Raw genomic sequence first — 15994 nt, forward strand, 5'->3', positions numbered from 1 at the left:
TTAACACAAATGTGGGCGTGGTCTAGTGATTGAAGGACGAAGGTCAAGTTCTCGGCTAGTTTTTCTCACGTCTTTTGTCTCCTTTCAGAAAATTGGGGGTTTGATGTCAAATTATGCCGACAACAGACAACTGGTTTCAAATGAGCCCAACACAGACCTCGACTTACCAGAACAGACGTGGTTTAGAAAACCACACATCATTTTCAAATACATGTGCGACTCCTGCTGATTTACAACTACAAATCCCATAATGCACTGTAATAAGTAAAGTTTCTGATTTTATCCATTTAGAAAGAGGAAGATTTAGCCAAACCTAAGAAAAGTTCAGGAAAATCCAAGTTAGGTGAACCCAGTTTAACAAAATGTATAAGTTAATAAAGTAATTTCAACATGAAACAAAGACGTTTTTATTTGAATGATCTAAACCTAAATGAAGAAATGTTTGGATTTGTTACTCGTTTTAAATGTCTTCACTGAAGGTAAGTGTAGGTGTAGCCAGCAGGGGGCAGCAAACAGCAGCTATCTAGAACAGGCAGCCAATAGAGCTTAAGGTGCTTTTATTAAAAGGTGCTGTAGAAACATAAAGCTTTAAGGCGTGGACCTTCACAGAAGTCCAGACGACTGTTCCTCAGTTTGAGGTGACGGAAAGAATCGGCTCTATAGAGCTGAGAGCATCACATCTTCGATCCAGATAAAGACCAACTGTCCCTTTAACAGATCATTCATTAATGCTTTGGATTGTCTGGACTGAGCACGTGCAGTTTGTGGTGAAGTCCTCTGATGAATAACTTCTCGTGGGCTTCAGGTTGGAGAACGGGGGTAGAGGCTTAGAAGGGTGTGTGGTTGGTTCTGTGGCTCTGGATGAGTCGGATCAGTTCAGACAAGTCGGACACGTGGGGGTTAGCGCTCATGACGGCCTCCACTAAGTTTTGGGGGAAGAGTGGGCTCAGCTGGCTCTTCAAACCCTTCCGGTGCTCGCTGGTCTGGCTCTGGGCTTGCCTGCTCAGTTTGGATTCACACAGAATGCCCTGCACCAATGAGTCTCTGGGCAGGCTGTAGGTCTGCTTGTGTGGGGGCGGTCCGACATACCCCTTCTCTGAAGAGTAGACCAAGTGTTCGGGATGGTATGAGAGCAGCGCTGGGCAGGAGCTCCACACGGGCTGATGCTGCTGTCCGGCAGACATCCTGCCCTGCTGCTGACCGCACCTGCATGACTGAGTCTCGCAGTACGGGGCGCTGTAAACTCGCTGGTCCATATCAGAGCTGCAGCCCCGATATGACCCCGAGTGGGAGGAGTCCCTGTGGCTCAATGAGCAGCTGCCCACCCCGCTGCTATAGCTATGCAGATGCTGATCCGAGCTGTAGTCCTGAAGGTGCAACTTGTTGAAGGGGCTCTCCAGAGACCTGTAGGCCTCGTCTGGTTCAGAGCTTAAGTAGTAGCTCAGACTGGAGAGTCCACCGGAGCTCTGGGAGTTATGGAAGTCGTCTGTGCTCGGTGGCGGGCTGGACGAGGGGTGTTTGTGGTCTGAGAGGTATCCAGCCTGTGAAAAGGTTTTGGCTCGGTCTCCCTTAGCCCTCAGCTCGTCAGCCACCGACATCTGAGACTGGTTTGTCCTCTCGGGATGGTAGAACTTGCATTTGACTCCATAAGTACATTTCTTTCCTGCAACATAGACACAGGCAACATGAATCTACACAATCATGAACTACCAAACAATTAACAATTACTTCCTGCCTCCAAGATGCCAAAGATCGTCTTTGTCCGACTATAGACAGTCCAGAACCCCTACTCTTTAGTTCTTCTGTTTTTTGTCTTTTCTGGGTCTACTAGACCTTTTGCCCAACTCTTAACCTTTTTTGTTTTAGAAACTATGGGCAAATGTCAAAGGCACCAGACTGAAACAACATTTCGACTCATCTCTAATACTTATCGCGATTATCTCGCAAAGCCACCACATTCTACAGTTCTTTGTGTGTGCCTTACCTTCCTTTGTCCTAATCTAGTAAAGATCTAGTCACAGGGCTTCCTCCGTGGTTTTCTAATCCCAATGAACTAGATGTTGCATACCCGAGTGTGAGATGATGGATTACTGTTACAATCAGAAACCATTTAACTCCTCAGTCCAAACTCTTGAGGCAGCGCTTGATGTTAGGCCTCACTTTAGAGACATTGGTATCATCCAAATGTGGTTTTCAACCCACAACTTCCCTTGCTCAGACCAGACACTACCACAAGGCAATGGGTGTCCCAGTGACCTGGTTGTTTTAGATTACCTGATTCAGTAGGGTTGGGCGGACAGTAGGGACCGAAGTCTGGAATCGGACACCATGGACTGGATTTTTGAACCGATTCCAACTAGATCAATCAGGATGGTTCTTCTGGGTCAAATGTTTTTCAGTGACTGACCTACTTGGGTTGCTAGCTTAGTGAAAACTTTCAGAGTAACTGGAGGTGTCTGTCTCCCAATGGATTTCCACAATGAAATGCTGTGTGTGATCAGAACAGGAAGTGTTTGCTAAAGAAAACCTACCGTAAGGACAATGCTGCAGTCTGTTTTCGGGACTCCACGGCTTTTTCCTCAGAAAGTCATCAATGGTGGGACCATTTCTACCCAAAGGATCATCTGGAGGCATGAACCTGCAGCACATAGAAGATTACAGATTATATTTCTCCGACAATTCCTGCTCAGAATCCCCACGCGTCTTTGCAAACCCGAGGACTCACTTGTCATTTGCAAATGTGTACATAAGTAGCCGCTCCTCGATGAACTTCTTCCACTGGGGGTTCTCCATCTGCAGGTCCCGGTAGTTGTCGTTGGAGACGATGATGCCGTCCACTTCCAAGGCCAGCTTGACGATGTAGCGGTCATCGTAGCACACCACCCTCTTCCCGTTCACGCAGCGGGACGGCGTGTACACCAGGATCTTCCTCCTCTCCAGCTCGTGGAGAACATGTTGGTCTGGAAGACAGTTGTAGAGCTGCTGTTACCCCAAAACACATGACTTCCAGGTTTGAAAGTACGTAAAGTCAGTTCATCAACTCAGCACTTAGTGCCCTGTTAAACAAGCAAGTCTGGCCTTACTTGTTTTAACATGTTATTTACAAAACAACACTGAAAATTTAAAGTAAAAAAATAATAAAAGGAAATTGTGGAGAAAAAAATTAAAACATCACTTTAAATAAATAAAAAAATACAAGCAAAATTAAAAAGAATGAAATATGGATATTTAAAATAAACCCAAGAGAGATCATTTGAATATTTAGTTTATTTAAAAGCTATACTTGAAAGATAGATTGTTTAAAAAAATGCTTAAAACAAATGTAGTCCTAAAATGCACACAACTATATGGAGGCTTCTGAGGTTATGGTTTTAAAGGGTAACCAAGCCCTAAAACAACTTTTTTTGGCTTTTGACCTCCACAAATAGAGCTTTAAAGGTGCCTTTATGTTGGTCATTTGCAATTTTTTGATAAATTAAAATAAAATTGTTTAAATCTTGAAAATATAGTCAAAAAGTGTCTGTGTGCTGCCCCCTACAGGTTGAATTGAGATATTACAGTTGAATTTCGGGATTGGTCAAACCATGTAAGTTTCAGAAGTCCCAAGTCGTGATCTACAGCTCTAGTAATGATAACAGTCCTACCCCCAAGCCCCACCCCTCTGGATTTTCAATTTTCGGCTGTGGGTGGAGTCAGCCTCCAACTTCCTTGTTTGGCTACCCTTTACATTGTATTTGTTTTCATAAACTTTTACATTTAAATAAAAAAATCTGAAATAAAAGTACAATTTGTCTTTTGATTGACCTCCCTAGAACTTTGAGGGCTTGTTTGTCCCAACAATTTCCATATTTGGAACAGGTTTGTATTTAGTGACATCACCACACTCTGTCTTTGTAAGCCCCAAGGCCCAAAAAATGTGTATTCCTAATTTAAAAGTGAAATAACTATGCAAAAATCTTTAAAAAATGTTAGACGGATCAGCTATTCCCCACCCATGGTGCTTTTTATGCCTCTTGCATAAAATTATCCCCTTAAATTTGAAGTCCCATGCAGTAGCTGAATTCAACTGTCAATATTTTTAAGAAAACATTTTTAGCTAGCGTGAAGGGAACACAAAAACATTCTGGATTTCAGTGCAGCACCTCTCACTTCCTCATTTCTTCTGGACGCATCAGCTCCGTCTACTTTCATTGCTGAAATGTATCTCAGTCCACTTTTTTGAGCTGCAGCGGGACTGGAATTTACCTGCAGCTGTGGGTCTGTGCACGCCCACGTATGCCCGTGCATGCATAAAGAGTCGTTTCATTCTCTGATGCGTCTCGTGATAGCAACCAGAAACATTGCTGCCCATTGTCATGAAAAACAAACTATAGAAACTTCTCTTTTTTTAGGTTGTTTACCAGACATGTTTTGTCTGTGTTTGTCAGAATTTGTTTTTTGAGTTTAGATTCTTTTTTTTTTATTTGTTTTCTTTAAAGAATCACAGTAAAAGCTGCAGAAAGTTTGAAATTAATTTATTGTGTGAATGCTTCTCACCATTTACACAATAATTGAATGAATATGAATAAACGATCATCTTCAGCTGTCATATTAGCATTATGCTAGCTGTTTGGACTATTTTGGCATTTACTAAGGGTTTTAAGCTATTATGAAGCTTAGCTTATATTTCATCTACATGCTAGTTGTTTTGGCTAATTTTGGCTTTTTCAGGCTATTTTGGAGCTTAGCTAATAGTTCAACTACGTGCTAGCTGTTTTGAATATTTTAGCCTTTTTTAAGTTTTTTAGGCTATTTTGGAGATTTTAGCTTTATGTTAGCTGTTTTGGTCAAATTGAACATTTTAAAAGTTTTAGGCTTATTTGACACTTAGCTAATATTTCAGCTTTTTTCAGCATTTTTTGCTAATAGCTCCAGCGATTTCAGCTATCAACTTTAGCGTTTTCAGCTATCAGTTTCTGTTTTTAGCTATCAATTTCAGCATCTTCAGCTTTCAGCACTAGCATATTCAGCGGTCACATTCAGCTTGCAGCATTCACACTAGCGTTATAGTAGGTAATACTATATATCTGTTTTACATTCTGAGTTGTAATTTATAGTTCATTCATATCCAAGATAATTATATCTTGAATATGTTCATGATGTTTTTACTTTATTATTATGACAACTTTTATTGCTAAATGTTATATTTGGGATGCTTTTGCTTGACATTTTTATTTTATGGAAGTAACAACTTAGCTATTAGAATAAACTGAATTTATCTGATGTTGCTGTTTAAATGGTCTGTTAAGCTAATTGATTTTTTTTGTCAAAAATTGAATAATCTTTTGCAATAATACTATGATTATTGGTTTAAAACTTGAAAAATAAAGAATCCCTATTTGTTAAAGTATAAAGTTAGCAGGGACCAGCGAGGATCAGGTGTGATGAGATGCTGCCATTGTGGACTCTTGCTGCCTCTAAACCAGAATCTGAGTGTTTGTTGACACATAAACCGTAATGAAAGAGCAAAACACTTATATTTCCTCATTTAATGTTGATCCCATACTCCTCTTCTTGATAATTGATACTAAAAACACATCAAATTGCTCTATAAAAGACGGGGTGATGAAAATGTAACTTAAAAATGGGAAAATCCATCGTACACACTTATTCCTGTCTATCTGCTGTTAAGGGACCGGTGTAGAGATCGACTCGAACCCGAGGACCTGACTTTTGTTATTGATAATTATTCGTACTCAGCTTACCTGTGATGGGAGCTTCAGGCCGTGGTGTCTCCTTCCTCCACAGTGGGACAAACACGGTGATGTCCCGCAGACCTCTGTCCCAGAACCAGCTGACTGCCAGCTGGAGACCCTGGCATGAAAAGACTTTTTTGTCTCCGTGGCTGCAAAGACACAATGCTGAGAGTCAAGCTGGGCATCATCGACTCTTTTCTGCACTTCTACCTGTAATACAGACTCAGTTAATAGCATGCTGAGAGTGTCTTTAAAAACGTGGTTGAATATTTAGTGTTCAAAGCTAATGGAAGTGTGGTTTAGGATTTAGAGGAAATGTAAGAAGAGCTTGACATTTATTTCAAGAACAGAAACTTTTTTAATTTTTTAAAGCGGTGAAGAGTGCAGGTTGTTGTTGAATCTAGACAGCAGCAGTTTTGCACTGTCAGTCACGTGACTGGATTTACCAAACGTTCTGATCCAGCAGTCCTGGGTGTTGAAATAAAGGACAAAGCTGAAACCATCAACTTCCTGTTTTTAAGATTCAAAGTATGTAAGGCTGAAATGTGTGACTGGAGAACTAAGTCAATCAGACCAGCAAATTTAGAAGTTCAGATGAGAATTTATTGTTTGCTTAAGGTTAGGCAATGCATCAAAGCGTCTATAATTATAGAAACGTGTATGTCAGCATTTTTCCTTTCGCCTGTAGGAGTTCCTCTTCTCTACAGGAAGTAACCAGACTTTATTTCACGCAGCAGGTACTAAAGATAAAGTGTCATATATACTTTATGGGTTCCATAAATGTGCTTTCATAACTTTGTTGACAGTGCTATCCTGTTTTTATTTAGCCCCACAGCTTGCTCTAAAAACTCGGAAGTTGGGTTTTTTTTTTGCACAACTAAAGGCTTTTAGACTTAAAAAAAGGTATTTAAAAGGTAGTCTTATAAAGATGTGGATTAGGGTGGATTGTTCTCTTGCTCCAGTCCAGACTAAATACACAATAGATAGTCCAGCAGGCTTAGTCTAAATGGCAAACCATGCACTTTCATTTGGTCTGGTTTACTTTTTTTTAATGATGCTCTCAGAAATGGACCCAAAGTCCCACACTTCCAAATGTCTCTGTCGCCTTGTGATAGTGGACGTAATGAGACTGCAACGTTGTGAGTTCAAATTCACGATTAAGTCGTACCAAAGGCTCTAAAAATGGAACCCAATGTCACACTCAGCATTAAGGAGTTGGACTGGGAGGTAAAACTACCGGTTGATTCCCAAGTTAGGTTGAGAATTTCTCACACCCAGGTATGGGACAGTTAATGGGACTAGGTACTTTATCTGTACTTTACTCTACTTACATCATTAACTCCTTTCACTTCTATACTTTCATTGACCCTAAAGTGAAGAATGTTCGCTTTCCACCAGACTTAACTTTTCTCAAGAGTGGACAATCCAACCCAACGAACCATGATGTCAATCATATCTTGTAGGGTCAATGGACCTTGATTTACTCCGTAAGGGTCATCTTTAAACAAAAATGGTGACAAATCTTTTTGTGCACTTCCCACAAGGTGGATCTCACGAAGAAACGTTGGAGAAAAAAGGTGGAAAAGGTCTTCTCAATTGTAGTGTCGTATTACAAATAAATGTTAGATAACTAACAAGGTCTGCTGGTTTTTTTTTTTTTTTTTTTCATTTTTATAGGCTCCATTGAATCTTTTCCTGTCAGAGCTTGTTTTGGGCAAAGCCGCTCCAAATGTATTTATTTGGTTTCATCTTTAATCTGGTCCTGCACGAGTCCAAAAGCAAATCGAACTGAGAGAAGTTTCAAAAATGGTTAGAATTCCCCATTTATTTGTGCCGAGATCCAGGGATTGTCCCAGCGTGGAGACACCCGTGTGAAATTTATCACGAGTCAAACATTAGCATAACTGGTCTGAACTGGTCCTAATGATGCAAGTTGAAAGTTGCTCCGTCTGTCTCGTTTAACAGTAGTTTTTAGCCAAATTGGAGCAACTCAACAACAAGAACTCAGAATCAAAACATGTTTAGCTAAAGTTGATGCTTTAAAGGCACTAAAGCTTTCGTGAATCCTTTACTTTGTTTAGGCTAAGTAAAAAAAAAAAAAAAAAAAGGATTTTGAACTTTTTCAATTTAAGGGGTATTGTCTTCGCCAAGGTTATAATGACCGCCAAGCTTGTGATCTGAACCACGCTGTGAGTGATTGCTCTACTTATCCACCAGCTTGTAATACTAGCTGAAACAACCCTTTAAGCTATTAGGAATTAAACTCATAAAACCAGTGTGAAAACAGTTCTAACCACCACTTGTAAATATTATGACAAGATTCTCTTAAATAGTTATAAAAGGAATGCAGCAGAGTAAGATGAAACAAAAAATACTGTTAAATTTCAAACGCAGCTAAGAACGGTTTATTGTCGCCTCAATCTGCCAACTTCCTGGATGTTTTTGAGTGAAAGAAACGCCTGACGTCAAACAGAAGGAACTGATGCGACACACAAAAATAGCAACAGCTAAAAATCCACCTGAGAGATTCAGACAGCCGTGAGAGAGCTAATGGCTAACTCGGCAAAGGCTTAGTGGGAGGATTGGGTGCGGTAGGTGTGTGGGGGTTTTTAGATTTCAGTTTGAGACCTACATTCTTGTTTTTGCAGTTTCTAGAGATAACGCGTGTTTGTGAGCCTCTTGTGTCTCTTGGAGATGACATCTGCATTTCTGCTAAAAGCACTGAAGCTGCTTTTCAAACACCAAGATCTTGTAAACCTTGAGAGAAAATTAAGTGAACACAAGTTTTGAATGTTTCCCCATAGCTTAAATTAGTACATTTGAAGTTTATTTTATAGCATAAGTATAGCAGCTATAGTATAGACCATGTAAGAATAGTGTAGGAAGTATACTTTCTTCAGACTAAATTGGAAGATTTAGATAGCATAGTAAAAATGAAACTTTGAGTATACCTTATATTAGACTATATATAGACTACCATATTTTCCAAATTATAAGGCGCACTATCAATTTATGGACTATTTTCAAACTTATGTCATATACAAGGCAGATCGAACTACGTTGTGCTATCCTAGGTATGTTGACGTTGGGAGTGGGGTCATCTAGACCCACAAGACAATGCGATGAACTTTTTTTTTTCCAATGCTTTTTGATTTGTCAAAGATAAAATCCTGTCCACCTTCATCCACATTTGTCATGTGATAGATAGCACGTCAATGTAAGACTCGGGTCATCTGGACCCCATAAGATAGCGCAAGTCAAGAGTCAGAGAAAAGTCCGTCTTTCAGTCAAATTCTTTACAAAAACTCTAGAATTTCTTTATAGCGCGCTACATGTTAGCTATGCTAGAAGAGTTAGTGTGTTCACAATAGTTGTAACTCCCATCCTGGTTTGCAAAACGTTAAAAAAACAGACTAATACAGCTAAAACAAACTTTACGCCGACTCCCTATCATATTATATCATATATTTTATCAGGGCTGGGGACCCAGACCCCGGCCCCATGGGCAACTCCCGAGGTGCACGAAGTTTTTTCTCCACTTTTAACCCATCTCCTGAGGGGAGTGGTGAGCTACAGACACAGACGCTCTCAGGAACCATTTGGTGGTTTAACTCCCTCCAACCCCTTAATGCTGAGTGTCAAGCAGGGAGGAACTGGGTCCCAATTTTAGAGTCTTTGGTATGACTCAGCCGGGATTTAAAATCAGAAGCTTCCAGTCTCAGGGCGGACACTCTACCACAAGACCACTGAGCTGGTTAACGGGAAGAGTCTTGCCCACGAACCCACACTGGATTAAGCTCATTGCGCACCCTGGGAATCGAACCAGTCCTAGCACTTAACCAGCTGAACTATCCAGGAGTAACACGTAAAAACACAGTCCAACACTGCTACACGCTAGCCCCGTTAGCGTGCTTATAACACTATAACTCCCAACCTTCTTAGTAACACGTAAAAACACAGTCCAACACTGCTAAACGCTAGCCCCGTTAGCGTGCTTATAACACTATAACTCCCAACCTTCTTAGTAACACGTAAAAAAACAGTACAATATCGCTCCATGTTACCCCCATTAGTGTACACACTGTAACTCCCAACCTTGATAGTAACATGTAAAAAAAAAAAAAAAAAACATTCCAACACAACTATAGGCTAGCCCTGTTAGCGTGCTTATAACACCCGTAACTCCCAACCTTGTTAGTAACACGTAAAAAAAGTACATTACAGCTACATGTTAGCCTCGTTAGCGTGTTTATAACAGCCGTAACTTCCAACCTTGTTAGTAACATATAAAAAAAAAAAGTACATTACAGCTACACGTTAGCCTCATTAGCGTGTTTATAACACATGTATCTCTCAACCTCACTAACCAGACTCATACCGCTGAAACAAACATAACTAGGACTACACCAACTCCCAACCTTGTTCGGAACACCTAAAAAATAGGCTACACATTAGCCCGGTTAGCCTATTTACAATTAGACCCAACCTTTTCTCAACTTTTAAAAGAACAGATTACCATTTGGACAGAGCCACATGTACCTCTCAAAGTCCCTTTGACATCAGTAAACACAACCAGAATGAATATATAAGGCGCTCCAGATTATAAGGTCCACTGTTGTTTTTGCAATAAGTGCGCCTTATAGTACATAAAATACTGTAAGTATAATTGTAGAACACTTAAATAGGCTACTTATTAGAGCACTTACTAAGGCTCAGCTTTGATTTCTACTTTGATAAAACAAAAAAACCCTCTTGATTCGGTTTTCTAGCTGCAGGATCTTAACATGTCTGATTGGTGGATCTTCTGCTCGTCTTCAGTTGCATAAAGTTTTGTGAGGCATCAGAATTTCAGAAACAGATTGACAGCAGCTGAATAACACAGATGCACGCAACTCCGAGAGACGGTTTCCATGTTTTAACCAACGGGATTTGATTTTTTCTGTCCGCGTGCACTTCATACCTGGCTGACAGGTGTAACCGTTAAGCTGTGCAGTGTGCTTCCTCTTACTTCATGTTCTTACAGGAATTAGTGTGTGACCGCAGCTGTCTTTTGTTTCCTGATCTGGTTTCCTGCAACAGTTTTTCTCTTTTTTCTGGGGTTGAATTTTGACTCAGAACTTCCTTGTCCACCACTTTTGGGTGAAGCACGCAACACGTGACAATGACCAAGCAGTTTTGTGTTAGTCTGCTTGAAGGCGATGCTGCAGATCTGGTGATGGAGCAAATCTGGTTACAGATCCTAAGTGACCTGTGAGTCACGCAGAGCTGCTTTCTACAGCTTCTGATCTTTATCACCCGAGACTGCAGTATTTTTTTGTTTTCAGGAAATATAAAAGTAGATGATCTCTAATCTGATCTGGAAATAGAAGCAAAAATGATCAGATGTTGTTTCTCGGATCTGCAGGAGGAAGAGCTGCGATTGAATCCATGAAGCCAAACTGACTTCAACAACTAGACTGTGATGTTAGCTTTACATTTATTTTTTTATTGTGGAGCAGCAAACATTTATTTTCAGATAAAAAGAGGAAATTGGAACCTTTACTGTCTTGAACTAAATAATAAATCTCATGAAAGCAGAAGCTGCTTTAGCAAACAGAACCGCTCTGGTCCATTTTGGTTGTGAAATCTGATCAAATCATGAGAAATCACGACAAGACTGACCTCATGGCCACATTGCTGCCGTCTATCACCACCGATCTGAACCCGGACGCCGGCTCTCTGTCAGGTCCGGTTCTGGTCCTGCTGGGGCTCGGGCTGCAGCCCCGCGGCACCAGCTTAGGACTGTTGGGGATGCTCTTGTTGGTGTGGGTGCGAGCCTGGCAGGTCTTGATGAGCTCCTCCAGGATGTCGTTGGTCTGGGCGTCGTGCCGCAGGTTCTCCAGAACCCTGAGAATGTCCCCGTGAGAGTATCCCAGCTTCAGGAAGCGCTCCACCTTGGTGTTCTGCTGCTGCTGGTGATCCATGGTCTCGCTCGCTCCGCTCTGACTGGGGAGTCCCACTTCTCTCCTCCTTATTGTGGCTCAGCGTCTCCACGGCAACAGCCTGTATTTTGGAACAGTTGACAGGTGTAAAAAAAAAAAAAAGGGAGGGGGCGGAGACAAAGACAACAGGAAGCAGAGCTGCGGCCTGCTGGGGCTTTTCGCACGGATTGCCTGCAGTGTGCTGACAGAATGAGCGCTGTTACCACATCCTCATGACTGACGTCACCCCCCCTAAAGCCCCCGTCACAACACAGGGGAAGCGGGGTCAGCGTACCCCACCAGCTCTAATTTTAAGCTTTTGACTCACTAAATCACCCACTAAAGCATGAATGGAAGGAAAGAGTAGTGAATGGGCACCAATGCGGTGACCCCTTTAGAAAGGTGAACGATGATAAAGGTGAAAGTTGATGATTGACGCAACCCCCCCCCCCCACCACCACCACCACATTTCAAAGTTTAACCATAGCTGTGGAGTCAAAACACAAAATCTAGACTCCTGCAGGACACCTGAACAGGTAGCTTCTCCTAACCTGAGTGAAACCTGACTAAAGCTGTCATTTGGACTTACCGGGCTGAAAGTCTGCAGTTCTGAACAGCCGAGCTGCTTGATCACTCTCAAGAAGAAGTTTAAAAAAACTGTCAAGGAAGGAATGCTCTCTGATTTTTTCCCCAACTACTTCCTTGTTGGATCAGAAGAAAATATCTGTCCTTTCTCTTTCCCTTTGAGAAGTGGGAGAGCTCCTCCTGGCGTGCCGGGATCCTGCTGCATGGCGACCCGCTTTCCAGACCGCCGGTTTCTCTTACAGCCGAACAAAAGCAGAGAGCTCTCCCGCTCCTCTCAGGTGTTGGGACCTTTCCGGCTCTACGGAAACACACCCTCCACCACATGACGCAACATGCTGAGTCACCATTTACTGAACAAAGCAGAAGCAGATTGTGAAGAAAAAATCCCCCAGGAGCGTTTGCTTCAGGGGGTTGTTTTCTTCTGGAGGAGTTTCACTTCTTCTTCTTTTTCATTTTTAGAATTTGGTTCAGGATGTTTGACTATTGGGTCAATCACTGAGGCGTTCTGTTCTTCCTGGTGCTGTGGGAGATTCCCACACCTTACATTTTCCTCTTCCTCATACTTCACGTCTCATTCTCATTCTGCTTGTTACCAAATTTAATTGGAGAATTTGCGTTCCTCAAGTGTTTGCTGCACCTTTAGTAAAGACAAAAACGCTACAATCATTTCTCCATCATCTCCAGACATTCTCACCGCTCTACACTGGCTTCCAATTCATTTTGATTAACACAAACAAGAGATATACATCTAGATACATCACACTCAGGATGATTTATTGTGACTTAAGTGGAAAAATAAAAGTAAAAGAAGATAAATCTACATCCTCATAGACGCCCAAATAATCCTTTTCATGGGAAGTTCGAAACTGTTTTTAAAAGGTCGGATTATTTTTGTCTCACAGAACTTTGGGAAATAAAGGTATTTTTTGTAAATACATGCTATGTTAATAAAATTTACATTACAACATGTCTGTGATTAACTGGCTCCAATTAGTTTCAGGAAGTGTTGAATTGAATGATACAGATCGTATTTGTGTCCTAATTCCTGCTATGTTTTTACTTTTATTTTAATGAACTGACTTTTGTTCCTTTATTTTTTTTAACCTGCCTCAAAAAGAAAGCCTTTCGTTTTTTCTTTTCCCTTTTTAAAGTAAAACTTTGTTTTATTTTTAATTTAATTTTTAAAGCATTTTATGTAATTAATTATCTATTTTTTATTTAAAAAAAATAAAGGTATAAATATCTGGAATGGGCGGGGCCTCTCTACACACACTCAGTTGTTACAAACATACCTGTTGGCTAAAATAGTCTTCACATATAAACTAGTCAAAATGTTGATCCTCTGGCTCCTCATCAGATGAAGATCTCCAGTTCAATCTGTTTACTGTATATGAGCACTGGACTGAAGCCCCTCCCCCATCGTGTTCCAAACAGGAAGTATCGCTGGCTCCAAGAAGCCAAAATCCCATAGACTTCTATAGAGAAATTGACAACTATTACTCAGTCATTATATTTTACTTGCTCTAAAACTTTTTTTTAAAATATGGTTTCATTTCATGATATTTTCTCTCTGGTGAAAACTATTCAAGTTATAAACTGACCAATCAGAGGCCTCAATAAAAGTGTGCGGCGAGTCCTGTCCTCCACGCTGAACGTTAGAAACATTCGATTGACAGATTATGTCTCGCCTGTTTCTAAGTCGTAGGGGTGTGGCCTTCCAACAAGCTCACTCCTGATTGGTGAGAGTGGTTTCCATAGAAACGATGACTCGGACCAATCACTGCTAACTGATTAAATCTGGCTCCAACATGGTGGACGGAATTGACCATTTGTTTCCAGTCAGAAGTAAGCCTTTCTCACTCTGTCCAGTTATCATATACAGTCGATGGTTTAACTTGGTATAGCATCTGCACCAGAAAATGAAAAAATAGATTAAATAAATTAGATAAAATTGAGATGCACCAGTTCTTCCTCATGATCATTTTCGGGGTCAACGTACGATTGACTTTAAATAAATTTTCTCTAAAGTGATCCGGTCTGAAAGAGGGTGTGACAGCGAAGAACCTTCCTTCTTCTAAAAATAAAGAACTAGAGAACTCATCGGTCTCGGTTCTGTATGTGCAGATTTGGGCCACACCCTTAAGTTATTTGCAGAAACACGAGGTAACGCGGAGGTGTTTGCAGCGTGTGGGCGGATGGGGAAGTCTCTGCAATAGCTCCCAACTACTGCACCAAAACCATGCTGCTTTTATTTAGTTTTTCCACTGTTCTGAGAGGTGTGAGATCTTCAGGGGTTACCCCTTCCACCCCAGCGAGGGATGTTTAGCCCCCCCCCCCACAATTCTGAATCTTTTGTTCCATCACACCCCTACAAAAATGTAGTATTTCGGGGAATTGGAGAGAAATCGTGAGATAACGGGATGTGTTTTTTAAGTCTTTACTGGCAGAATCGAGTATTGACAAATTAAAAAAGTGTGACTTACGTTATGGAACCAATTTTAGCAGCAAAGAGGAAGATTTCACGATGAATGATTTACACATTTTGTTAATCTATAAAAAATTTTCCTTTAAAACTTGTAAAATATTCATCAAAGAACATTATAATCACTGGAGCTCCGGTGTTACTGGGTTAAATAAAGGTTTAGGAGATCTGTGTTTTTGAGTCTTTAAAAATGGCATTATTTGAATGTAAAAATCCTAAATTTATCAAGTTTTACAGATATAGTTTTAAGAAGTTGGCCCTTAATCCTGTAATGGCTTTATTTGTCTAATTTCCAAACACTATGAGAGCAGACTAAAGGGAGCTATAGCACTAACTCAGCTTAACTCCCAAGTTGTGTTTTTTCACAATAAAAGCCGACAAAGTTTGCAGTTTATTTTGTCCTTTTTGTTTAACTTCAAGGTGGAGAGTTTGGGGATTTTTTTAAAAGGTTGTGTTTTAAGTAGCTTGGAGTTTGCCACCTTTTTTATAACATGTTCTTGCTTATTCACTTCTTAAATATTTTTTTTGCTGTTCAAGTTATAAACCAGGGGTTCCCAAACTACGGCCCTCCTCCACATTTGGCCCAAATACTATCAGAGATGCAAATTTATTTATTTATTTTTTGCTCAATTTGACCAATTGAGACCCACATAGAACTGTAATTATTTATTGGTTTAATTTTTAGAATTTAGATTTTTTTTCTATGAAGATAGAAGAAATGAATTATTTAAAATTTGGCTATGTGTGGCTTTCTGGAAAACCTTAAATGTTTATGTTTAGGCTGTGATTGTTGCACTTTCTGTCGGACTCTAGCTTTATGTGTTAAATTGATTTATATTTTATGAATCGATTATTGATCTGTTGAGCGTAAATTGATTGATTTTATTAACCCAGCTCTAACTCAGACCAATCACTATTTACTGCTGATTGACTCCAACATGGCGGAGTCCATATTGTAATAACCATACTGGTTGAAAAGGGTTTCAAGCATTTGATGCAAAGTGTAAAAAAAATCCCAAAACTTTCAATATTTATAAGTCATGAAATAAAGGTGTAAATCTCTCTATATACCGCATTTTCTGGAGTATAAGTCACAGGAGTAAAAAATGTGTAATTAAGAAGAAGAGAACCATACATAAGTCACTCTAGAATATAAGTTGCACTTTTGGGAGAAAAGTCTGACGTTTCAGAACAAATCTGACAAGCCAAGCATAGCTAAAACAAAAAATAAA

At 40.4% G+C, this 15994-nt stretch overlaps 1 protein-coding gene across 1 annotated transcript; it reads right to left on the bottom strand.

The window, feature by feature from the left end:
* Positions 1-540: 540 nt before the first annotated feature.
* LOC112157593 (endoribonuclease ZC3H12A) lies at positions 541-12766 on the bottom strand. The gene is made up of 6 exons (XM_024290410.2): positions 12285-12766; positions 11397-11777; positions 5745-5884; positions 2726-2960; positions 2532-2638; positions 541-1663 (listed from the first exon to the last, which is right to left on the bottom strand). The coding sequence occupies exons 2-6, from the start codon at positions 11696-11698 to the stop codon at positions 828-830; spliced, it is 1620 nt and encodes a 539-aa protein (XP_024146178.1). The 5' UTR covers positions 11699-11777; positions 12285-12766; the 3' UTR covers positions 541-827.
* Positions 12767-15994: the final 3228 nt, after the last annotated feature.

This window comes from Oryzias melastigma, linkage group LG24 (assembly GCF_002922805.2).
Source record: "Oryzias melastigma strain HK-1 linkage group LG24, ASM292280v2, whole genome shotgun sequence".
In the NCBI taxonomy this organism is placed as follows: Eukaryota; Metazoa; Chordata; class Actinopteri; order Beloniformes; family Adrianichthyidae; genus Oryzias; species Oryzias melastigma.

What these genes read in the sequence shown, in the direction of transcription:
- LOC112157593 (XM_024290410.2), bottom strand. Translation starts at nt 11,698, where the DNA reads ATGGATCACCAGCAGCAGCAGAACACCAAGGTGGAGCGCTTCCTGAAG. An exon ending in TACACATTTGCAAATGACAA is followed by an intron (nt 2,639 to 2,725) that starts GTGAGTCCTCGG and finishes TATGTGCTGCAG; the next exon opens with GTTCATGCCTCCAGATGATC. An exon ending in ACTGCAGCATTGTCCTTACG is followed by an intron (nt 1,664 to 2,531) that starts GTAGGTTTTCTT and finishes TCTATGTTGCAG; the next exon opens with GAAAGAAATGTACTTATGGA.